Source organism: Phaethon aethereus (genome assembly GCF_964289735.1).
Source record: "Phaethon aethereus genome assembly, chromosome: 6".
Classification (NCBI taxonomy): domain Eukaryota; kingdom Metazoa; phylum Chordata; class Aves; order Phaethontiformes; family Phaethontidae; genus Phaethon; species Phaethon aethereus.
In genome coordinates, this window is record NC_138580.1 from 22,481,074 (window position 1) to 22,507,841 (window position 26,768).

The following is a 26,768-nucleotide window of genomic DNA, read 5'->3' on the forward strand; positions in this document are numbered from 1 at the left end:
ATACTTAAAAGCTTGTTTCTAATAAAACATTTCTGGTTTTACTGCCAGGACAGAGAATGGATAATAGTACCTTTACAGGACTAAAAACTTTTCTCATCTCTAAATTACACTTACTGTTAAATGTGCTCCTGATGATGTAACTGAGTTTCTGCCACAGACCTTAACAAGGCTGAACATCCCAGATTAGGCACTCCTGCAGATGAAAAACGATGGTAATTTTTGGTTGGGTTTGTGAGGTTTTTTCCCCCAAACGAACGGTAAATTCAGTATATCAACAAAAAAATGGAATTTTGCCTCAAGCCAAGCAGCCACTACCCTTCCTACTTCAAGAGCCCCCAGCTGCACTCCCACCAGGGCCACAGCCAGATCCGCCAGTGCAAGAGGGAGGAAGAGGAGTAGGAAGGGAGAGAGGGGAGGGAAAGAGGGAAGGGAGGCAAGGGAGGGGAGAGAGAGAGAGGCAGCTCTGACACCAACAATGTCTTTTCACTTCATTGAGTTTGTATCAACTTCAGGTGGGTGGCAATGGGCTCGTCACCACTTCAGGGACCAGCCCGAGGGAAAGAGCTGTCAAAGGACAAGTTTCTTCCTATGATTCATACTTATCTAGAGTATTTTTTATTTGAAGGTTGTATTGAAATTAAAATTTGGCTAGATACAATTTTCAAGTTATTCCAAATTAAAAATATGATGCATCCCATCCAGCATAGAAAACACCACAACACAAGAACAAAAACCACAGGACTTACAGCTGTAATTTAGCGAGTAAGCAAGGGTTTCACAGGTTTTAGGTTTACCAACTGTACAGGGGTTTGGTTTCATGATCGTCCAGGGCAGCACAGGTGTTACCTTGTGCCGGATGAAACTAAGACACGAGAAAAAGCTGCAACTACCACAGGTTTCAACGACTCGGACCACTCCACCCTCTTTCACAAAACGGTCACAAACGCCAGGCCGTTGGCGTTACCGAGGCTGTACAACTACGCCACCACGACGGTCACGGCTCGGACGACGCCACCCGCCGCCCCTGCCTCAGCCGAGCCCAGGGCGGGGCCAGGAGAGGCGGGAGAGCGGGCGGCCCCCCCACGTGCAGCGTCGCAGCCAATCCCGACCGCTGCGGGAGCGCGAGACACCACCCCCGTTGCCACGGCGGCGCGCGGACTCGCCGGAGGCAGCGGCGCACTGCGGTCGGCAGCCATGAGCGCGGTCTTGGACGTGCTGTGGGAGGACAGAGATGTCCGCTTCGACATCTCCCCGCAGTGAGTGTCGTTGCCCTGCCCTCCCCTTACAGCAAGGCTTTCAGACCCGTCCGGCGTCTGACAGTAGCCTGAGCGCTGACTCTCAGTAGGCTGGGCGCGGCCGCCATTATTGGCGCGGTGCATGCTGGGCGCCTTCCCTGCGTGGCGGGGGGGTCTCGTCACGTGACAGGGCGCGGGGCGGGAGCGTGCTTTGCTGGTAGGGCGGGAAAAGGCCGTTGGGAGTGAGGCGGGCTGGCAGGGGCAGCTTTTGGTAGGTGGGGTCTAGTCACAGTTTCTAATCTAGAAAAGAAAAAGGGGGGGGAAGGTTGCATACTGGACGACTGAGGGAAAGGTGTTCTCCCACCGCCTGTAGTGTTACCGGTGCTGAGAAGAAAAAAAAGCTTCGTGTGTGTCTGAGGGAACAGTACCCGCCACTGACGACATGGTAACGGGTGGTGGCTGTGCAGCGTCTGAGGGGCCAGAGCTGAAGGGTTGTCATGTACATCCGCTCACTCCTGTGTGCCTTGACCTCTGGTGAGCTGTCAGCCTTATCTGAGACATAAAACTCCTGCTCTGGTTTCTGTGCCAAAACCCTGCACGGCTTTTGTAATATGAAGCTACAAATTAGCAGCTGGTTGGTGATGATTTTGGGGGTGGAGGCTGAAAGTGTACAATCATGCTTCATCTACCTCGTACTCAGCTGACCCTACTGAGAACACCCCTTGTCCTTCAGACATGATGCCTGCACTAATTTTAGAAATGGGAAATTGTACTTCGGATATTTAAGCAGTTCTGTCTTATTTTCTTGTAGAATTGTTATGTGGACAGAGCCTCCTTCCATATTTTCTTTAATGCTAGTGTTACTATTCTTGCTATCTCCTGTCTATTATCTTTTGTGCTGTTCTGGTGATGTATTGTTGAGTCTACATCTCGTGGTCTTGATCCTGATCTCTAGTAGTATCTCATGGAATTCCCTTCCTGATAATGCATTTTGTTTCTGTCATGCCAATACACTGAAGAGCTTTGGCTGCTTTACACAACACAATTAAACAAAACAAAATTTCACACAACATCTGTTGTTAATGTAATTAAGTGGTTAGACCAGTTAAATCAAGCAAAATACAAAACAAACAACCCAAAAAGCATCCGCCCCCCAAAAAAACCCAAAACCAAACCATACTGTTTTTGGAAAGTTTAGCAGAGCATTTCATGTGTTGGTATGCATCTGATATTTCCGTTGCTGGCATCTATTCTTTCCTGAGTCTAGCTCCACTCTTTATGACCTAAAAGTACAGCAAGAGACAACAAACTATGCATTAAAAATGATGTGAATATGACTTTTTCTCTTTTCGCTCCCATTTTCACACACTTTCTCCCTATTTTGGGGTATAGATTGCTTGGTCACACTTGCTACATAATTATTTATCTACTGCTATAATTTAATAAAAAAGTTATTAATATTTGCCATATGCTGGATGTAGTGATAACAATTTCAGCTATATAATGTTGATTTGTGGATTTTTCATTGTATGATGCACTAAGCAAAAGAAGGAGAAAGGAAAGTGAAGTGGGGAAATAGAAATGGTCTTCTTTTGGAGGATAAATCTAATCTATTTTTCATTAGGTAATTTTATTTATTTATTTATTTTTCTTTTAGGCAAATGAAAATGAGACCTGGAGAGGTTCTTATAGACTGCTTAGAGTCTGTTGAAGATACCAAAGGAAACAATGGAGATAGAGGTAACTGCATACTCAGGGAAATTGTAAACTTTCTAATATATAACCTCTGTAGTTTCATGAAGGCCCTGTCTGGTTGCCATTGAACTCTGTATCGCTGGTCTGTTGCAGAAAATAGATCCTGCCAGTTTCACAGATCTGTCTCCCCTTGGAGTACTTTCAAATAGGCTCTCGTGTTCAAAGTTATAGGAAGGTGATAATCTTGTCTCAGAATTTGTTTAGAATTAAAAGTCTTGTAAGAATAATCCATTTATAAAAATTGTGGTGATCTTTTTATGTAATCCTGTTTAATGTTTTACTAACCTCGTTTAAACTGAATCAGTAAGGAATATATATAGTGTGCAAGGGCTTAAAGCTGCCAGCATGCTGAGAAGGCCCTTCTCGGGGATTGATGTGCTGCTGTACAGGGTACAGAATCGAAGAAATTTGCATGTGACATAAAGGGGTGAGGTTATTCATGAAGACAGCTGCGATAGTTAACTCACTGCCTTCCCCTTCTCCTTCCCAGAGCAGTTCTGCACTGATTGTGTCTCTGCATTTTTAACATAGGCAGGTAGATGTGAAATCAGTAACTGTTCTTGGTTTGGTTTTGAGGAATGCTGGTATGTATTAGAAGTTGTTTCATTTGTTCCTTTCTGGATTTTCTCTCCTAGCATTCAAAAAAAAAGTGCTTAGTGATTTTTCTGCTGAGTTGTCCTGTGTTTTTCTTCTTTTTCTTATCAAGGGGAAGGAATATTCTCGTGTTTCAAAATTAGAGGTAAATATGTACCACAGAATGGAGCATCTAATTTCATGGAAGTTATTCAGATTAAAAATTTCTATACTCTTTATTTCCAGGTAGACTGCTTGTGACAAATTTGCGGATTATTTGGCGCTCATTGTCATTGCCCAGAGTCAATCTCTGTAAGTATCATCTCCTGTTAAACGACTGCAAATTTTGTGTCTCCTTTGTGATGGCACACTGTTCTTTCACAGTAGTATTGATTACACTGCAGAATAGTAAAGTGTAATTCTGTTGCTCTGTAAAGTCTGAAATAAACTGTAACTAATTAATCTATTTGTAATATAGGAACTGTTACAATAGTTCATAGCAAAATATTACAATTCAATTTTAATTTCTCAGAACAGAAGTTGAAGAGTACTTCAGACATATTTTTCATTTTGCCTATGTGGGATTCATTCGTTTTTCTAGAAAGAAGCAAAAGTTCAAGTTTCTTCACACCTTGCTTTACTTGTACCTCTTGTTGCCACCTGTTTATTAGCATTCTGTACTGTTCTACAGTTTTCCCCACACGTACCTGCCTTTCCAAGTCTACTATTGTAAACTCTGAATAAGCTTCTAATTTTAACTGTATGAGTAGCTAGCAGGTTTACTCATATTTAATTTAATTTACTGAAACAGGGGCAGGATGCATTTACTTTGCAGCCAGATTATTTCCAGTGCTCAGTTCCCAATAGCCAATCAAGATTGAAAATCTGTATTCTGTTCGTAATGTATATAAACTTATGTACTCTGCCTGCTTGCTTTTCTGCAGATGCACCATTTTAGTGCATCTGTCTGTTTTAGGAAGGACGGCTGGGATTGTTTCTGTTTTTATTTTGTATCAGAGTACTACTGTAGAAGAGGCAAAGTGAAATTTATAACTGGTTTTTCCTCCTCCTCTTTTTGTTTCTTCTCCACTTATACTTTCCATTTTGCTGCTTTTTTAATTTGTCATCTCCTTAGCTCTTCTTCTACAGAGTATTATATTGATGTAGAAAGTTTTATTTATAAGGGTAAACTTCACAGGCAACATCATGATGAAACAGAACTCCTTGAGGCAACAGTCAAACGCCGAAACAAGGGAAATTCTCATTAGGTATTAGGAGAAAAATATTCACAATGATGGCAGTCAAACAGTGGAACAGGCTCCCAGAGTGGTTGTGGAATCTCCTTCTTTGGAAATATTCAAAACTCAATGGGACAGTACCCTGACCAGCCAGATGGAGTTGGTCCTGCTTTGAGAAGGGACGAGACAACCTCCCAAGGTCCTTTCCAGCTTGAATTAGTCTTTGATTTTTGTGATGAGGGCCCAGACCATTAGCCGCAATGTGTACTGTCACAAATAGCACCCAAAGCTATGCTACAAAATTCAATATTGTACTTTGTAATTTTGACTGTTACTTTTTCTTGTTCTCAAAACTCTTTTGTGTTTTTTTTCCTCCCCTAACTTTTAGCTGTTGGTTACAACTGCATTATAAATATAACTACAAGAACTGCCAACTCAGTAAGTTTCAAAAAAAACTTTTAAAAATAATAAAAGAAGCTGTAATTTATTGTTTATACTTAATTGCACTGTATCAACAAGAATCTGAAAGTTTACTTGCAAGCACAGTAATAGACTAGTAAGGGAAGTTTAGTTTTGAAAGTTGAGAGTTTTACATTTCTATAGGAGTGTGTTTTTAGTCAGTTTTCTAAGGCAGTAAAACTCATGTAATCACACTGTTTAGTGATTCTTCTCCCCTATAGGTAAGTCAAGCACATGTTGGCTCATTGTGTCTAAATTTAGCAAAGGTCTAGAGAGGCACTAATTTTGTGCGAGAAAGCTCTCAAATACATAGCATGAATTACGTGCAGCTGTGAAGCCATTTGTTTGGCTTCCAGCAAAGAACTAGCAGAGAGATTATATAGGTTCCCCAGGCAGCCACATAGTAACAAAGCCAAAATTACTGTTTCAGTCATGATAATGTAAATGTATAGCAGGCAGGCAGCATTAGTTCTACTGCTAGTTTCTCCGAAGAACAGTTCAGTTAAAGACAGTGGTAGATCAGTGGTAGAATCAGGATTATACCTTCAGATACACTATTTAGAACAAGAATTCAGAAAATATGTCAAAATTATTTATTGCCTGTGCAGTTAAGCTACTATATTGTCAATATGTTCAATTTCATTTTTTCCTTACAGAAATTACGAGGGCAGACAGAAGCTCTGTATATATTGACTAAGTGTAACAATACACGGTTTGAGTTCATATTTACCAATGTTGTCCCTGGGAGTCCCAGACTCTTCACTTCAGTTATCGCTGTACACAGGTAGCATACCTGAAATAGTGTTTGTTCATTTACAAAATTCAGTGAGTCAAATATGTGGGATCAGTACTGCTGATGGACCAAGTATATAACTGACCATTTTTAACATTCAGAAAACTTTCACAAAAGAGGAGAACACAATCTCTGGAAGGAAGGGAGAGAATGATCACAAATTCTACGAGATAACTGTGCATAGTGAAAATTAATATGTATTAATACCAGTCATTGATCACAGTTTATACACCTTGTGTGTATAAACTATCTGAACAAATAGAAGTACAGAAGAGCTAATTTCAGTGTGCATATTCTATCTATAATTTTGGTCTATGTAATGGAAATGAAGAGTTAAATCCTGGTCAGAACTCTGACTACAAATTGTGGCTATTTCCCGCCTAAAGAAAAGTCATCTGAATGAATGTGTGCATAATACATTACCACAGGTTTCTATTTGAGAGCTAATGGAATACTGACATACGTATATTGTATGTTTGTGACTTAACCGGCACTGAAAAATAAAAGGTTCTTGACGTCCATGCTATGTATAACATGGGACCAAGAAGACTTATGCTTTGCAATAGAGGCTGGGAGATGACTATCTTAAGGAAAAGAAAGAAATAGTATACACGTGAACAATACAGAACATCAAAACAGATATCAGAAAAACCTTCTTAAGGTTAAAAATAATTTCATTAGGGAAAGTTGAACTGTAATGGTTTACGTTGATGATAGTGCTCTCATTTTTGTGCAATGTGGTGATAAGAAAAGTTGAAAATATACAACATTTCATATTGGTGCTAAAACAAACAGTAAAGATAATAGAAAAAATGAAATGGTAACATGTTTGGGTTTGGGTCTGGGGTTTTTTTGCAGAGCTTATGAAACTTCTAAAATGTATCGTGATCTGAAGCTGAGAAGTGCATTGATTCAAAACAAGCAACTGAGATTATTACCACAAGAACAAATATATGATAAAATCAATGGAGTTTGGAATTTATCAAGTGACCAGGTAAAGTGAAAAATGAGACTACGTTGACTACAGCAAAGTTAAAATGTTTTGGCTTTCATCTAGCAGTTGTACTACTATAATTTTGTAACCTCAGAAGAATTACCCTTAATTCAGTTCATCAGCTGATGCATGTGGAAAAGCTGATCCCATGTATTTTCTACTCAGTACAACAAAGTCTCTTTTTGGCAACCTGAAGTCTACATGACTCGGCTAATATGCAAGAAACTAGATATACAGCTCCTGTTAAAATGAGGTATTTATGAGTCTAAAGCTCTGTATCATCCTGAAAGACAATCATGCTGTTTCCAAAGTGCTCTGCTGAATATGCAGCTTTGACTATAGTGCTAGACTATACTGTCTTTTGGTTACTGGAAATTGAAAATATTGGAGTAGGAATCTGTGGCTTAAAACATGAAAAAATAAAGACTTTAAGGAAAAAATAAAAAACATATATATTATTTTACAGGGCATCAGTTGCAAGTATTTCCTGGAGCCATGAAACAAAATGGGAGCTGTTATTTCTGTCTGTGCAATTTTAGTTGAGAAGGAAATATGATCCACCCTGACAGGCTAAAAAGTTCTTTCCTCTACATTCCCTTGGCACACATCTCCACAATTGCCTAAGTTTAACCCACATGCCATTATACCTACGCTATAGACTAATTCCAGATCTGTACAGTTAAGAACACTCTCAGATGCTTCATGTACTCCCATGAGGTCTGCTATGCTGTGATTTGATCCGGCTTTGCTGCAGTAATAGGTACTCCCAGCTATTTTCACCACTCGGGTACTGTATCCTTTAAAGATTGGATCTTGCTGCCTTGCCGTCAGTAGAAGCATTTTGACTGGTTTTGGTGGGAAAGAATCAGGCTTTTATTGATTACATATGAAGCTGTATCCTGCTTGTGTTTAAATGGGTAGCAGTAATCATCATGTTTGGAAAGGTTCTATACTTCATAGCAGTTCTAACACACCTTTTCTTTAATAGGGAAATTTGGGAACGTTTTTTGTTACTAATGTGAGAATAGTTTGGCATGCAAATATGAATGACAGCTTTAATGTCAGCATACCATATCTACAAATTGTAAGTATCTTAAAACAGCCATTTTCAAAATGAAATGGCATAAGTTCAAGTCTTCAGTTAACACTGGCAGATCACCCAAATAGGTATTTCATGTCCCACAGTCAGCGATGAATTTAGTCTTACCAGCATCAACCACAGGGTAGATTTTTTTTTTCTGTCCAGATCAATTAGTGGCTTTCATGGGCAGGTACAGATGTTGAAAATGGCTTGTATTTCTAATTTTCAAACTTATTTACTGTGATGCTTCATGCCACCTACCTACAGTGAGATTAATAATCTGTGAACCTGATGTTCAGAAATGAACTATTACCGCTGTTACCACTTCTGATAAAAACATTTTTCCCTGAGGCTTCCCTGGTTCAGTTTTGTAATGATAAATGGGAGGGAATGCTGGTAGCCAAGCTTCCAGAACCAGTAATTGTTAGTATGTAATTAGTAATAATTAGTACAGTGTAAAGAAAAAAAAAATTAAAAATAGATAAAGCAAATTTTTATCAAGTAATTCCAAAATTTTTAACAAACATTTTTTATCTCTTTGCCATTAGCGTTCAATAAAAATAAGAGACTCAAAGTTTGGGTTGGCACTTGTGATAGAGAGTTCTCAGCAGGTAAGAAGCTTTAAAAGCCTTTTTTCATTGGTTACATTTTTATATGTAATAGTTCTCTAATTCTGAAATGTTACAGGGCTACTTTTAAGGTACGTAGAGTGTTCCTTCTCTGCGGCCTTTTGAACACAACTTTTTAAAAAAGTCCTCTTTGCACTGCTTAAAATGTCTGTATGTTAAAGTCAGTGTGGCTATGGTGAGTTATGGTTTCTCTAAGCGAAGAAACAATAGGCCAGCATGACTAGTTAAAATGAAGTAAAACAACTGTTAAAAACTGTGTTATGACAGATTATCTTTGGGATCTAATTACTTCTATAATTAATTAAGACCATTATTTTAAATATTTTTCACTTGTGTATATGTTTTGCTGTAAGAGACAAAATTATTTTTCTTCCATTTGACCTTAATGAGAAATGTTTTTAATGGTGATTTTTTTTTTTTTTAAGTTCAGATAACTTTATTGACTGTATCTGAGAGCTTCTTTAATAACAACATCAAGATCTAACAGATTTCTTGATCTAAGCATTTGCTGAGTAGCTAGGAATAAATCATGAGTATTATTTCTGACTTTCTCCCACCCTTGTTTGCTTTCATTTTTCTGTGTAAGAAGTTTGTTCCCCATTTATATAATGGTCTAACACTTAAAAGCTTATTGACCTCATAGAGGAACAGTCATTGGTTTTATCTCACCCGTGGTTTAAGTGGCAGAATGAAAATAAGATAATACCAAAATACAGGTAACGTTTTATCAGCAAACTGAAACTTGCTATCATTAAACTACAAATCTCCACCAAGGGGAAAAAGTTGTTTAAATAATAAGCAGCACTAATAAATATATCTTCTTTTTTTTTTCTCTGTTATATAGAGTGGAGGATATGTACTTGGTTTTAAAATAGACCCTGTGGAGAAACTACAGGAGGCAGTGAAAGAAATTAATTCACTTCACAGGGTTTATTCAGTTAACCCTATATTTGGAGTGGATTATGAAATGGAAGAAAAGGTACTCCACTCATTTACTTTAATTTAGATACAATATTGTGTTAATAGCTGTAATAAAAATACATTAAAGATAATAGATATATGGAGTTACTTACTTCAGTGTTTTAATTTGCAGCCTCAACCTCTTGAAGACCTAACAGTGGAGCAAGTTCAAGATGATGTGGAAATCGAATCTGATGAACATACAGATGCTTTTGTGGTAAGATGCTCCACAGACATCTAAAAAATAAAATAATTCTTGTTTGGTTGTTCATTTGTAAGCAATGTACAACTGTAATCCTCTATAAAAGATAAGCTACAACCGAACTTTCTATATTTAAAACACACCTACAGCCTGTTATTCAAAATCCTGATTACTACAGGAATTTATTCTGTGTATGGACTTTTAACTTCAGAGCAAATTATTATTCAAAATAAATAGTAGTAGATGTTTAAAGTAGTAGTTCTATGTAGTTTCTCAACACATTAAGATCAGGAAGAGTTTGAAAACCAGGAGTATAATACAATCAAATACATTATATTAAAACAAGTCTTCATTCTTTTGGAGCAGATTAATAAATGACAATATACTCTCAACATTCATCTAAGATTCAAACTTGAAAGATATTTAGAAATGGAGCAATAATTTTGAGTCACTCCTGGCAACCGTTGCACTTCTGACAATACTAATTTGGAAAACTGTATTAGTATCAATTTCCCAGTATTTCAGGAAAATTTACTTCTAAATGGATGTTGCCCAGGAGTTTCATGACCTTTCTTCTAGGAATTTCCACATTTACTGTGCAACTCACTAAGATCTTACTGCATGATGGACTGCATAGGGAGACTGCACACGTTTTCAAGTGCTAGCCTTGACCCATTGACAATTGACATGTTTTCATAATTCTCCTCTGGAATTTGGTAAACTACCAGTACTAACACCAATCTTATTTCCACCCTCTTTCCTTTTGTTGTCATTTATTGATGCAGATAAAGTCTTAACATGTTCCTTTCCCTCTTTTTTCCTCACTTTTTGCCTTTTTTTCATTTCATTTCTGCCGTTTTATTCCATCTTCAACGTAGTTGAAGACCTTTTTCTTAAAGGCAGATTCTGTTTGCTTTAGTGGTGCTTTTGTCACCTGGATTAAATAACTGTGCGTTGTACATTCTAAAACAAAAACTGGAAGCTGTCAATGACTAGAAGGTGGTTGCTATAGGAGACAGGCTTATGCAGGACCCCAGGACTGTCTCCACGTCAAGCGTCATGGAATATTGGTGACTGTGATGCTGTTCTGTAGGGTCTTGTATAGCTTGAGATCCAGCTGAGCAGGAAAACCCTTTCTTTGCTGCCCCTTGCCAGTCCATAGGGGCAGCTGAAGCAAGATCAGGATTTTTTGGTAAATGTGAAATCTAGAGCCTGCTGGTCCAGAGACTTCTAGAGCTTTGGATATTTTCAGAGATCTCGAGTTCTGAGGAATTTGAGTCTTAATTTTCCCACATGCAGAATGGGAAAGATTGTATTTCTTTCCCAGATCTCTGTCTGAGAGTAGAATAATTTAGCTAATTGTATAGTTACTCTGTGTTTATTTCTTAGATTGAGTATAATGTTAACTGACTTTTGGTATTACTTACACATTTTAAGTATTTTTTAAAAATTGAATAACAAATGCTGCTGCATGTGAGGCAAAAAATACTAGGGTGCTGTCAGTTTGCTTTCATCTTAACATTTTATTCTGTATAAATATAAAGTATTTGTCAGTGTAACAAATGTAATATGAAAATTTTACCATTTAAAAATCTTTGTTTATTATGATGGAAAATTTGAAGACTGGTATTTAATGAAAAATACCATAATCACCAACTCCTGTTAGAACCCTTTTGTAAATTATTTCAACACAGAAAAAACTTTGATCTTGTTTGTAAAACAGAAATAAACACCATACAGACTGGTTGGTTGACGAAAGCTTACCAAATACAGTTTTGACACCAAGGAATTATTAGGAGATCTGTTTTAAGACTATATTTTTTTACTCAAGGTTGTGAGTTCATTTTCTTTCTTTTGCAGGCTTACTTTGCTGATGAAAACAAGGTAAGAACATCTTTTTTCATACTGTCAAATTCATGTTGTTAAAATGGAATAATCAAGTTTAAAAGTACCTTATGTTTTATTTTATTTTCTTTCATATCTCTTGCATTCAAAAAGCAACATGATCGGGAGCCTGTTTTTTCAGAAGAACTAGGACTTGCAATAGAGAAGCTAAAGGACGGATTCACACTCGAGGGACTCTGGGAAGTAATGACCTGATTTAGATCAGTACATGTTTGTTTCCTAAGCAAGGAAGGACTCTCACTTCTTACCGGGCTTGTGAGATCCATAGAAAACAATTGAGAAATACCAGAGTAGCAGAGAAAGAACATCCTAAAGCTAAAGAGCAGGCAAATAGTAATTAATATGCCCTCAGGTTCTCTCATAAAGGAAAGATTGTTCAAAACCTTTGTATGTGTAAAGGCTTTTTATTTATTACGTTGTTTCTGTGAGTAGTGGGAGGACAACCAATAGCTAATAGAAGAAGGGCTGGGGCCCCAGCTGCTGCTGGAAGCCCCGCCCCCCGCAGGCAGTCACGTGTTCCACAAGCTCCAGGAGTCCTGGCCTTCCGCTGGTCACATGGTGTAAGGACAGACCTCCTCCCCCCTTCCCGTCAGGTTATAAGGACCTGGAAGTCCCTCCCTGCTACATGCATGGTGGCTGCCATTTTATTTTAGCTACCATTATGTAAAATGTCATACCCCCATGTGTTTTCATACTGCTTTGTGATTGGCTGACTGCAGGTTTTGACACGCTCGTAGCGCAGGTGTTTTCAGGCATCTGATTGGCAGGCCCAGCCACCCCATGCTGCTTCCCCCAGAAGGCTGTCGGAGCAGGAAGCCTCTTCCTCTAATAACACAGGGTCCACCATGGTGTTTCAGCCACCCTTTTGTGACAGGTAGCCACCAATTTTTTTATGACTTAATGAGCTGTGTGTTTACATACTTCCCTGTGACTGGCTGCCAGGACAGCCACCCCCTGCCATTTTACTTGGAAGTGTGTCAGAAGAGGAAGCCTCCTCTTCCTGTGTACACTGAGGCCACCATTTGTGATAGGACAGTGTGTGGTATATAGTTTGATGCTCAGTTTAAAATATTCATGTATTTATACACAGTGATGTACTTTCCCATAATGATTAAACCTAAATCAGATTTCCATAACTTGTTTAATGTAGTGCAATGTAGAAACATTATCATATACAGAACATTTTATATCTAGGCATATTGGCTGTGTCATTGCAACAGTGCTGTGTTACTGATAACTTTGTCAAAAAGCAATAATGTTCCAAATACTAGTTTTCATGTCTCATAGTTTTGTTAAATGTTCAGCACATATCATTCCAGGAACTTAGCTGTAATCCAGATATCCTGATACAGGTTTTTCTTTCTTTTTTTTTTCTTTCTTTTTTTTTTTCCTAGAGCACTTTTTTTAAGGAATGTTCTAGAAAAAAGTGCACACACAAATAGCTTCTGTGTCTGACTCATTAGACCTTCATGATGTTATGTGTTAGAGAGAAATGAGTCATTTATTGTTTAAAGGAAGATGCAGCTGTTAAATTTTCTAGTGAGATAAGACCTCTGTGCTATTTTCTATAAGTGGAAAAAGTCAAATGAGCTCTCCTCTCAGCTGTTGTTTTAGCAGCTGACTGTTGTAGTAAAGTAACTGTGGTGTGAACGTAATTGTGGTGTTTGTAGAAAATCTTTCAAGGTGTATATTTTAATGAAATACTACCTATATTGAAGAGCAATCATGATTTCAATAAACTTTGATAATGTTATAGTTCATTGCATTCAAATAGTTGTGCTTTGATCCTGTTTTGATTACATTCAAAGAACATTTTAACACATGGTTAAAAAGCATTCTCTGTATGAGCAAAATACAGTCCTTCATCAAGGTGCATTAAACAACTTAAAATTTCAAATTTGTTTTGGGTCTATATTCCCACCATAAACAAAAATCTAAATGTTCACAGTCTAAATTGTAAAACCTTCAACATATGCATGATTTTTCTAAATTCACATTCATTTTTCAAACTACTTGTCTGATATGGGGATTTTTTATTTTAGATTCAGATTTTTTTTTGTTGTTTTTTTAAATTACACATCTATTAAATAATGTTAATACAGTGGATTACATGTTTTCCATTCTCTGTTCTACCTTTTCTATATACTGTTTTCAGTTTAGTTTAACAGCAGTTAACACCATTTCTAGTACAGTCAAATTTAAAAGGATTGATAATGTCTATAGATTATCTGAAATGAGGAATGGTGTTTATTAAGGGCAGGGTGGAGACCTCATTTTAAATTATTTTTGAAAGCAGAACTTTACCCAAATAATGTATTTTTTTTGTCTCAACAGTAGGATTTTGTTTACAAATAAATACAATAGAATGGATATTAAGAAGAAACTCAAAATTAATTTCAAAGTCTTACCATATCTGAAGAAATTGCAGATGTGATATGGGTATGTTAAAAAATAATCTTAGAGCATAGATAATTGATGCGAAGTTCTGTAGTTTTTTTAATATCTTTATGACTACAGCAATGAGATGTATTAAGCAACAAGCAAAGTAAACAGTAATTGCAGCTGACAACTTGATTAGTAACATCTCTATTTCAGAATATTTGGTATATTTGCAATCTCGCTCATAGCAGTCTCACTGAGGGTCAGATTCTGCTGTCCTTACTCATGTCAAGTAATTTCTTACATTGCACATAATCTCATCGATTCAATGTGGGGAATGATGGCAAAACATGACCATAGTGACTAAAAGCAACAGTTGCTTCTTTCAGTCTCTGACAGCTGTGAGAGCAACTCTTTTTTTTTTCCAAACCATCCATCCTAAATTCCGACCTGTAAGAGCATGTACCTATATTTAGCTATCGAGATTAAGTTGCTGAGGCTTCAGGCCGAGCAAAGCACATTGGTCTGCCTTTTTTACAGACAGACCTTTGTGCAGACAACAGCTAAACCTTTCTGCTCCCTCCCCTTTCCCAAGTATTTGCAAAATGGATTCCCAAAGGGAACTCACTGAAGAGCTCAGACTTTACCAATCCACCCTTCTTCAGGATGGCCTCAAGGAACTCCTCGAAGAGAAAAAGTTCATAGATTGCTCTTTAAAAGCTGGTGACAGAAGCCTGCCTTGCCACAGATTGATTCTGTCGGCATGTAGCCCTTATTTTCGTGAGTATTTCTTAACTGAGCAAAATGAAGAGAAAAAGAAGGAGGTAGTTCTAGATAATGTTGACCCCAACATCCTGGATATGATTGTCAAATACCTTTATTCAGCAACTATTGATCTTAATGATTCTAATGTGCAAGACATTTTTGCTTTGGCCAGTCGCTTTCAGATCCCTTCTGTATTCACTGTGTGCGTCTCCTATCTTCAGAAGAGGCTTGCTGTTGGTAACTGTCTGGCCATCCTTAGATTAGGTGTTCTGCTTGATTGCCCAAGACTTGCATTTTCTGCTCGTGATTTTGTCTCAGATCATTTTGTGCAGATCTGCAAAGAAGAGGACTTCATGCAGCTTGCCCCGCATGAACTTATCTCAGTTATTTCACCTGACAGCTTAAATGTAGAGAAAGAAGAACTGGTATTTGAAGCTGTAATGAGGTGGGTCCGAACAGACAAGGAGAACAGAGTAAAGAGCCTGGGGGAAATTTTTGACTGCATACGTTTTCGTCTTATGCCAGAAAAATATTTCAAAGAACATGTTGAGAAGGATGATATAATTAAAAGCAACTCAGACCTTCAGAAAAAAGTAAAGATTATTAAGGATGCTTTTGCTGGAAAACTGCCTGACTCGAGCAAAAGTACGGAAAAGTCAAACAAAGGGGAGGTGAATGGTGATGTAGGAGATGAAGATTTATTGCCTGGCTACTTAAATGACCTTCCCAGGCACGGAATGTTTGTCAAAGACCTAATTCTACTGGTTAATGACACTGCTGCAGTAGCTTATGATCCTCTTGAAAATGAATGCTACCTAGCAGCCCTGGCAGAACAGATTCCCAGAAATCATTCCAGTATAGTCACCAAACAAAACCAGGTCTACATTGTTGGAGGACTGTACGTGGAAGAGGAGAACAAGGATCAGCCTTTCCAGTCATACTTCTTCCAGGTATAAACTTTGTAATTGTTGGTGCAATAATAGGTGCTTAAGAGTTACTGAAAAGTACTTTGAGTCTATGTATGCAAATGAGTTGTCTAGTCTCTCTGTACGATCACTGGAGAGAAGAATATATAGAGAGCTATTCCTGTCTCAGAAAGATAAATGAAACCAAGGGACTGGCATCTTCCTGTTCAAGATCAAGCCCCTGGTGAGATCTCAGGAAAGATTAAAAGGATTAGTATATTATATCTAGGCACTGGCTTTCATTGTTTATTAGGATATTATATCTAGGCACTGGCTTTCATCACTTAAGGCCCAGATTTTTCATGGTACAGATGCCTAAATTTAAGTCGAATAATATTTTTGAAAATACCTTCTGTGAATTTCTATTAACTTCCATGAACATTGGGTGCTTAGCTGCTTTAGATCTAATGAGATGTCTTTGTTTTTTGCATCTGAAATATTTTTAAGACAGCAGTAATTTGCATATTTTAAATGCCACTTTTGTCACTAAAATTCCTGAAGTCCTTTTGTCATGCCTACATTTGAAAGCCTAAGGGCATTCTAAAATACCTAGTTTAGAGGTGGAAGGTTGTTTTCTTGGCAAACTGCCAATGTCAGTAGACTAAATACTATGTTTTAACCGAGAGGATAATTTTATATCTTTGTAAATCTGTATAAATATAAGGCCAATTAATACAAACTGTAACTTCCACAGCATATTTCAGAAAACTAGCAAAAATACAATTTGGCATGCTTACTCCCTAAATGAATTCTGTTGTGTTTTTAGCTACCTGACTACCTGCTTTGGGGGATATTTAAACTATCCCATGATGAATTATGATGCCGGCCATGTCCTATCTTTAGGCACATTGGCCTAAAAGAGTGAAAGTAGTCCCTTTTTCAGTATGAAGTAAAGCAGAGTGATAAGCCATGCTAGAAATTTCAAGCCTTCAGATATTAAAAATGCAAATATTAAGTGTTTATAGTTGTATGGCTCACTGTAATTTCACAGACAATGAAAGAGCTTGTTTCAGGCGTTTGTTACATCTATGAGAGGGGAGTCTTCATTTGCTAGAGAGGGATTAGCATTGTTTCATTTCCCTATGTAGGTGTAAACCACTAATCACTGAAGTGCAAAACTTATTACAGAAATACTTTTCCAATAGAAATACTATGTTGATGTCAAAACATACATAATCCAGAACTGAATAGTCAAAGTCTCAGGCTACTAGAAAGGGGCCTCTGAAAAACTAAACCTCAAGACTGATATTAAAAATTTATGAAGTTTTCAGAAGCCTACTTGATATATCTACATTCACTTCCTGAAATCCTGCTCCCTTGCAGGTCATCTTTAAGCTTGCTTGCTGCTGCTACTGCCTGTAGTTAAAATACTTACCTGCATTACCCATGTGGCTGTTGTTCCCTCTAAAATGTTAACGTGGTGCAAAACTGATTTGCACTTACTGATCTCCCTTTTGCCACCAGTGAGGCACCTGTTACCATTTTATTTGGTAGCTAGCAACCCAGGGAAAACAAAGCTGCCACTGGCTCAAAAATGCATGACTAGTTTATGCCCTATCAACAGTAGATTATGTCATCTTCAAGACTGATGCACTGAGCATGCTGTGATCTGTGATGGCCACATCTTCTCATTATTATCCCACCCAGATCCAGCTACTGGAGCAAACCATGTCCATGAACTAAATGTCACTGTTGCAATAAAACTTCCTGTCCAATAGGAGTGGCCTCTCAAATTTGGGTTTAGCATGGAGACCTTGACTGTGGAACATGCTTCCGGAAAAAGGATGTCACTGCACTAAACCCAGATCTGTCTATTTTGACTGAATGTTCCCTCACTTTCTATCAATCAAATGCCTTTACACTCGTGCAAACTCACATTTTACCTTCCCTTCCTGTACATCGTGAAGCAAATCTGTATGCAATAGAAGAGAGAAAATGTTCTTTTTGAATATTGGGGAGCATTCAGATTCAATTTTAAGTTCTCAGATCAAAACAAAAATTATTAAGTGCCACAGTTCTAGGAAAATACTGTTTTGGCTTGCTTGTTTGTTTTTTCTTCTGTCCTCCTGCTGCTGCTGCTTCTTAGGTGTTTTCAGCATACTGGATGTGAATTGAGACAGTCGTGGGAGTACTTCAGTAGGGATGACATCAGTGTTATTGCCAACAGCGCTGCACTGATGCCTTTTTTGCTTAGGAGTGAAGTATTTATTCATTGTGCCTCAGGAACTTTTGAGGGTATTTGTGATGAAACACCACCTCTTTTGCGCTAGGAATTGCAGAATAAACATCTGTGCCATTTGCCATGTAAAATTTCCTGGTCAGTAAGAGGAACGGTGTGAGGATGTCTGGCATCTCTCACTGCGGCAATGAGCACAACCGACTCGGTGCATGTGTGGAACGGCAGGAGTGTCTGCTCCCTGCAGGCAGGAAGGGGAACAACTTGTTCTTTCTAACGTGATGGGGAACCCAGACAGTGAGGGATCTTTAAGCAAGGAAGTAAGAGCTTAAGAAAGAGACTAAGAAACTCTGTGAGGAGGAGTGAGGATGAGCAGATGCAGAGAGCTGCATGGCATTGACTCTGCTGGGTCTCAGCACCATGAAGTCGGTGGGTAGAAGTCATCATTTATTAGCTGCACTGAGGGAGGGGTAGGTTGTTCAGGCAAGCAGATGAGCTGTTGAGAGACAGTGAGTGCAATTAGATTGATTTCATGGAACAGTGTTCACTCTGTGGCTTTTTAGTATTTGCCTTTCCTAACGCTTCCTGTTCTGATGCTGTTTCAGCTGGATAGCATCGCTGGTGAGTGGGTTGCCCTTCCGCCACTGCCGTCAGCCAGGTGTCTCTTCGGGCTGGGAGAGTCGGACAACAAGATCTATGTAATTGCAGGCAAGGACCTTCGCACTGAGGAGTCTCTAGATTCAGTATTGTGCTATGATCCTGTGTATGTTTAAAATTTAATTATGCCCACTGAGGACATGTAAATAGCTCATTGTCTGTTGAAAGAGCCTAACGGTGATACTCTTCTTGTTCCAGGGCAATGAAATGGGGCGAGATCAAAAAACTACCCATCAAAGTATATGGCCATGCTACTATCTCAAACAATGGGTTGATATATTGTCTTGGTGGAAAAACTGATGATAAGTGAGTCTTTAAGTCTTTTCATGACAATTTATAACAGTATTTTATTGGTCCTTTGTGGATTCTATGTCCTCACATTCAGAAATCAGGGTTTCCCTTTTTTTACATCTCTGGATTAAGGTTGCTAACAAATTGTCAGAGGAACACACATTATGGCATACAGGATATCTTTTTCGTGATAGGGTAAAATTACATATAAATTGTAATCTCAACTAGTTATTTAATGACCATACTTATTTCCAAGGCAAATTCTTACTTACGTTGCAGACACATTAGTAACAGATAGCTATGAGAACCCTCACTGAAAGTGTTATTTCCTTCCAGATAGAAATACTTAGGTGCCAAATGACAGTTACTGTGTCATTTTTGAATTTCTCTGACCTGTGATGCCTGTTGTACCTTAATGGGTATAACATTGGGGAAATCAAAGTTTTCACTCACACTGAGCACGTGGTGGTAATTTTTCAGTGTTTGTTTAGGGGACATTTAAGATAGAGATATTTAAGCTTGTCAAATCAGACAAAACAGCAGCATAATCTTTCTTTTATAACCTTTGTCATATATTCCTCCACAAACCCATCTGAATAGAATATGCTGGGAAAGGATATTGTCTTTCTCCTGTAAGGTACAGTGAAATCGCTGCCCTCTGTAAACAGGATTTAACATTTGATTGAGTTCTATGGATGTGATTAGTCCTTTGTAGCCATGCAAAGATTCACAGATTAGATACAAGAAAGGATCTCATGGAGAGGAAAGAGGTGTTACACACAAACCCACACAATCCACCTCAACTAGGTGTCACTTGGAACAAGCCAAAAGTTCATTAGAAATGATCACAGGTTTCCTTTTTCCTCACTAGGAAATGCACTAATAGACTGTTTGTATACAATCCCAAGAAAGGAGACTGGAGAGACCTGGCTCCAATGAAAGTGGCTCGCTCAATGTTTGGCACAGCTGTCCATAAGGGCAAGATTGTCATTGCAGGTGGTGTCACTGAAGAAGGCCTTACCGCATCTGTTGAAGCTTTCGATCTGACCACTAATAAGTAAGTGCAATATTCAAGCTATGTATTAGCAAGTGTTTTATCATCCAGGCTTTTAGGAGCTCTGAGATAGGTCACAGAGGTTTTCAGGTGCGTATACTGCCACTGAGACCCTTGGTCTACATTCACATCTTCATCAACAACAGCAGCAGCAGCAGCTTAAAGAGCCCGTATCTCTGGCCATTTTTCCTACCCCCACACACATTTCCTATGCTAGCATAGTTACATTGCAAACATGATCACAGAGCTCATGTAGCAAAAAATAGACCACCCTCTAACCTTTGTTTTTAAGTCTGATTACTTTCACGGCGTAGTGAAAACAGTCACATAAGCAGGTGTGCTGGCAAAATAGGGGAGAAGTGGGAGAGACGGGCAAAGGGCTGTGCCATCTAGTTGAAACCGTGGTCGCACTGAACATCAACCCCCAGCAAGGAACTTCAGGTGCCTGAACACAGTGTCCTTTGGGTATGTGGCCTGGTGATGCCTTGCTGTTCACTTACCTTGACACGGCAAATACCGTTTACCACCAGTTAGTGACAGGCAGATAATTCTGCTTATTTCTTTAGTATGAAAACGCCAGGAAGACTTTCAATTTTAAGTGCATGCTCTAAAACACTATTAAAAAAAAAAAACAACAACTAATGACAAAAGAGAGTAAGTCATACCTAGAATTAATTCACTTATTTGGTCCAGATACTTGTCAGTGTTCTTCCTTACAGCCAGAATCTTTTGCAGTTAACACCCCCAAATGTTTAGGGGTTTCCAAGAGTTTATACCCACTGTGTCTGTGTCTTTCTACTCTTTTTCTTTTTGTTACTTCTGTTGCTTTTCTTTCCTAGCATCTTACTTACAAACTTTCACAGAATCACTGAATGGTAGGGGTTGGAAGGCACCTCTGAAGATCATCTGGTCCAACCCTCCTGCCAAGGCAGGATCACCTAGGGCAGGTTGCACAGGAATGCATCCAGTCAGGTTTTGAAGGTCTCCAGAGGAGACTCTACAACCCCGCTGGGCAGCCTGTTCCAGCGCTCCATCACCCTCACAGTAAAAAAGTTTTTCTTCATGTTGAGGTGGAACGTCCTGTGCTGCTGCTGTGTTTTCATTTAAAATAATACCAGTAAAGCTTTATTATCATAGCTCAAACGTGTAAGTGGTCCTGGATGGACCTTTATTTTATTAATAAGCACTTCTGCTCTATATAAACACATTTGGCTGTGCTGCCTTCACTGGCAGGTAGCATTGCAGCCATCAACCTCCAACAAAAGCTTTAACTTATATGTATGCTATCACAGAGAGACTTGCTTATAAAATTTAGCAGTACAAACTGTGAATTGTGTAAAAAGTAATTCTGTGAGGGAACTTTGGACTTCACACCTTCTACAGAAAGCAAAGGAAAGTGAAGGTTGTTTTGTGACCGTGATGTTTGGAAAGTTCTTCTCTTCCATTGTTCAAAAACACGTCCAGCTTGTGGTCTGGAAAATCTGCAGGTTCTTGTCTTGGTTTACTCTGTTTTGTTACAGTCAAGTCACAGAAGTGAGACACAAATTAGCCTAGCAGTTTTGATGTTGACATTATCCAGAAGTGGGAGGTCTGTTATGTTCTTACGTGTGAATTGGCAGAAAATTTGAAATTATGCTAATGCACTCCAGTGACATTTTTTTAAACTCAAATTATTATGTCAATGACACTTGAAATGAAAATGCATTTTGGAAACTATAGGGGAAAAAATGAGAGTAGCTGGGGAACAATACATTTGCATAAAGCATATTACTGATGATGGGACCAGGTGACCTGTAAGAAGTGGTCTCTGGAAAGAGATGTCATCACGGTGTAATGCTGTGACCTAAGGCTTGCAAGAAGTCCCTGTGGGGTAGAGACACTGAAACTCACTGCTGATAAACCTCAGAATTTTTTCCTTTTACTAAACCATTCACCAATGCTGTCCTTGGGACCTGAATTTACATCACCCAAAGGTGTATTTTAGTGCATTCAGTTTAGAATATTTCTCATGTGTTTAACTCAGATTTTTCTTTTCATCTTTAGGTGGGAGATTATGCCTGAATTTCCTCAAGAGAGAAGTTCCATCAGTTTAGTCACCTTAAGTGGAGCTTTGTATGCTATTGGAGGCTTTGCAATGATTCAGCTTGAATCTAAAGAATTTGCACCCAATGAAGTCACTGACATATGGAAGTAAGTTTAATTTTAATCACACTTTCCTCATAGAAAGCCAGATCAAAAACTGAGGTTTGTAGACACTGGAGGGTAAAATCAGTTTTATGTTTAACTCTGGAAATGAACCATAGGACAGGCTGTAAGGCACTTGTTGGTAGATAGAAATGTCTGGCAGAAAGTAACAAATAAACATGAGATTTGGATCCAATGACTAATTTGAATTTACCTCCTAATAATTTGAACAGTCTGAGTCATGATCTTCAGGTTCTTTTACTCTTTAAAAGAGTAAGTTGCCATATCTCTTGGCAGGTTTAGCTTGGAAGGGTGCTATATAAATATTCTCTGTTTCATGACATTCTTACACAGAAAAGTCTGGATACACAGAGGTTTGTACACATTCACGTGTTAATAGTCAAATGAATAATTGTTCCAAGAATCAGAAATCCCTACCTCCTAGATATTTTTTTAATCTAAATCACAGTAGCAGTGATGAAACATTACATTTCTGCTGTGACTCTTCAGTTGGTAAGATAAATTCAGGAGTTTTAACTCAAAGAAGGATCTGGAGGAATTCAGAAGAGATACCTAAGACAAGGAGGAAGCTTTCATAGGAGTAATTAAAGTATGACACAGGCCAGCAACAAGCTTTAGGGACCAGGAAAAGGACAACTCACAAGCTCAAGAATATCTTTCTGTTCTGTTCTGGAGGACAAAAGCAGCCTTTTGTGGCATCCTTCAGGACACAGTTGCTACAAGCCTTCACAACACATGGACTATCCTCCTTTTCATGTATGTGCGATGAAGCATCCAACTCAAATTTTAAGAAGCTATGTTCTGACCTTATTTTGTTAAATGCAGGTATGATGATGATAAGAAGGAATGGATTGGCATACTGAAAGAGATCCGATATGCTACTGGAGCCTCCTGCCTGGCTACACGCTTAAACCTCTTCAAGTTATCAAAACTGTAAACAAAATGCTGGAAAATGTGATATGGTGAGGGAGTTTCAATAGGCTCTTCTGGTTTTGTTGCATGAAAATGTCCCCAGATTGTACAGAGTTTTGTAGCAGCATACTAGTTATACTGTTAACTGTTAAACAGTTCATCTGTCTGTCCAAGTCTTAACATAGTTACTAGCTAATCAACAACAACTGAATTTTTGCCATTTAAAATCCTGAAGACTTCTAATTAACATTGATTAGAATAAATGAAGATTTCATAGAGAACTCAATTTTTCACTCTGTGAAATTGCCATTAAAACTAGACTTCCTTACACTCAGACAATCCAGGATATTGGTGGCTTATGCTCCAAACAATGCCCATGAACTAATTGTTAAATTAAATACAACTGGTAGGTAGCTAATTTTATTCTAACTGGCTGTTTGTACAGCCTGATTTCCCCCTTCAGCAACGTATGTAAATCCTGCATTCTTCAGCCATATCTTGAAAATATTTTCGTTAGAGCCTTCCAGAAATAATTTAGACTGGAATTGAAGTGCATATTGAAAACAAAAGTGGCCTAATACTATGTGGCCTAAGAAATGCCAACCTCAGCCAAAACTCTACTAGTAGCCAGACGTGAGGAAAGAGAAGTTCACAAGGTTAAAAGCTCTACTGTTTCACCTACTATGTTTAGGCTTCTGGTACCAAGGATTTTCCACTTTTTTATGCTTTTATATTTATTTCCAAAGCAAGTATTTTATGGAATCTCTTTTGTCAGAGATCTGAGGCCATTGACAAGCATTCATGAAAAAGTCCTAGAAGAACTGATCATCACTAAATACCTACGGCAGAGAGGACTTTTCCATCTAATAAAGATTTGATGCATTTTGATGTTGAAACTTTTAACAATTAAACTTTGTTTTTAAAACTATAAAAGTATCACTTGATAGTCTCTTCTAGTAATCAGCTTATCACTATCATATTGACAGGACACAGATTGCTTAGTACAGCCTTTGCCCACAACAGAGCACTCAGCTTTCTTAATGTAGGGCATGCCCACCATTTTTATGGAGTATCTCTTCAAAAGACTTCTCCATTGAATAAAGAAGGTGTCATAAATCTCAAGGATGTCATAAATTAAATTTAATTGCAACTGATGTAGCAGGAAAACTGGAAAAGAAGCCTGCTGCACCCAAGCGAATAGCAATTCCAACTACCAAATGACCCCTTGCATGGCCTTCCTAGGGGACAGAGGTAAACATACAGCAAAGGCACAGCCATCATAGCTCATTTCAGTATCTTACTGTACACTGGTACTTAACCTGTGGGACATCTTTTCTGCTTTCCCGTTTAGTACCCAAATCTTCCGCTGTTCTTAGCATCTTTTCATTGGCTCCAGTTAAATCACTGGTATACACCAGCCCATCTGCTCTAACACTTGCTGATTTAATTTAAAAAGAATGACTGCAAAGGATCAAAAGCAGCGCATTTGACTGAAATACTCTTACATTTTACTCTTCTTAGATGCCCTTTGTGAATCCACTCACAGCAAGTTTTAATCTTCTTGCCAGTGTGAATACTCGTAACTTCATCCATACGTAACTTGAACATAGCTGGCTTGGCACAGACTAACTGCTGGATAAGCAGGCTTCAGCTCAAACACACGATCGCTTCAGCTACAGCCACTGCCACCTTTCTTATGCTCTAAGGTTGGTACTCGAAGGCCATCTGTACAGAGGCAGGGTGACGCAAGAGCCCTGACTTCTAGCCTGCCTTCTGAGATCCTAACCTATATTTATGATTGTCTTTTCCATTTTATACAAAATATAATGTGGATATAGTCTTTCTATGTGCTGTGCCTTCAATGACATCTCCTCAAAGCACTCATCTTCTATGTCTTGGAGCCCTTGTCTATTTGATACCATAAGCAGATAACCATCTACTAGTTTTTTCAGTTATCCCACAAATGTGAGGGCTGCCTCAGGAGTAAAGCACCTTGCAGTTTAGATCAGTTGTTGGTTTTTCCTGGCTTTTCATTAGTGTCCTAATTTGTATTCAGTCAATAAAAAAAAATATTTCCTCCCACTACTGAGTAGTAAAAAACAAAGTGCCAGCCACGTGCATAATGGTCAATTCAGAAATACAGTTGCTTACCTCTGCCAAGTTTCAAAGGAAGTGGTAAAAAAAAAGTCTGTTGCTTCTACTAAAAAGGCAAGAAAACATATACACGTTGTGTGTGTGAAAAAGATGGCCACAGCTAACAGTTGTCATGAGGTAAGGGCAGCTGTAGTCACAACATGGCTGCCTCTGAAAATAATCTGATTTGTGGAAGTATGACCACTGCACAGTTAGTGCTCTACAATGAACATTCTCCTGGCTATTCCACATTTTCCTTCTACATCCCAGTATCTTTGTGCTTCCTTACACAAACCTTGGCTGAGCGTGATCACGGGAAGCCTGGTAACTGGCAAATGGTTTTGAAACATGATAAATAAAGCAGCAATATTTTTCACCACCAGTAATGAAGGTCGTTGTCACCCTCTGAAGACTCTTCTTGGTCTTGGTTCCTGGTTTCAATTTTCAGGCTAATTTTACTCTTCTGTACACTGTCTTATTTACAGAACAGGCAGGTTAGATGGTTTCTCTAATTTTGTGCTGTTTCTATTAGCAAGGGCTAGTCCAATGCATAATGCCATAGTAATAATTTTCATTAATTATCCAGTTGCTACTAAGTGCCTATGTCTGACATAAGGAGAAAATAATGTTTATCTTGTATAAATCTTTCAGGTATTCCTTCCAAGTTGCATTTCACTGGAGTACAGGTGTTTCAAGGGTCTGTGTGGCTGCCAGACCTCTAGAGCTAGTCTACCTTTTAGGTACATGCAGGTGTTCCAGAAGGCTTAACCCATACTTCTTCTGCACATGCCACATCACAGGGTAGGAGAAGCAGCTGGAGGTTCCTCACCACACAACACCCACCCCAGACAGTCACCCACATCATCTCTGTTCTGGAAGATGGAAACAGAATGGCTGTAATAGCAGTGCTATTCTTAGTAAATTTGCATTTCAGTTTCTTGGTTTCACAATACAGATACTGTTTGATCCCTATTGCTCATTCTATCACATGCTGGAGGACAGACATAGTTTCCAGTAGATCTGCTGCCTCCTCTCTCACAGTCAAGATTATTTCCAACTTTTTCGTTGGACAGTTTTATATCTGGCTAAGTCTCTGTGCTTTATGTAGGAGAAAACAATGTAATCATGGCAAAACTGTCACAGACTCAGGTACTTAAAGAATAGCTTCCAGATAATGGGAGATCTTAAGCATCCTTATCACATCTTCATGGCCCACTGTGACCTGCCTTTTGCAATCCCTAACAAACCGAGGATTAAATTTCTTGACATCTGATGCCCTATGGCAAGCCTTGGTCCAGCTTACTCACAGATAAAGAGGTTTTTGAAAGTAAGTATTCCAGGATTTCAAGAAGTTTAATGGTACATGAAGTGTTTGTATAAAAAATACTTTTGACTATATGTCTGACA

At 38.6% G+C, this 26,768-nt stretch overlaps 2 protein-coding genes across 2 annotated transcripts; both read left to right on the top strand.

Annotated features, from left to right (window-relative positions):
- Positions 1 to 1,194: 1,194 nt before the first annotated feature.
- Positions 1,195 to 12,019, top strand: BBS5 (Bardet-Biedl syndrome 5; the record flags this gene model as incomplete). Its single annotated transcript, XM_082001772.1, has 12 exons — positions 1,195 to 1,256; positions 2,893 to 2,975; positions 3,810 to 3,875; positions 5,190 to 5,239; positions 5,917 to 6,044; positions 6,912 to 7,047; positions 8,036 to 8,131; positions 8,677 to 8,739; positions 9,602 to 9,736; positions 9,851 to 9,934; positions 11,780 to 11,803; positions 11,918 to 12,019. The coding sequence occupies 12 exons, from the start codon at positions 1,195 to 1,197 to the stop codon at positions 12,017 to 12,019; spliced, it is 1,029 nt and encodes a 342-aa protein (XP_081857898.1).
- A 2,789-nt stretch (positions 12,020 to 14,808) lies between these two features.
- KLHL41 (kelch like family member 41) lies at positions 14,809 to 23,253 on the top strand (the record flags this gene model as incomplete). The annotated part of the gene is made up of 6 exons (XM_082001293.1): positions 14,809 to 15,918; positions 18,715 to 18,872; positions 18,965 to 19,072; positions 19,929 to 20,114; positions 22,155 to 22,301; positions 23,142 to 23,253. The coding sequence occupies 6 exons, from the start codon at positions 14,809 to 14,811 to the stop codon at positions 23,251 to 23,253; spliced, it is 1,821 nt and encodes a 606-aa protein (XP_081857419.1).
- Positions 23,254 to 26,768: the final 3,515 nt, after the last annotated feature.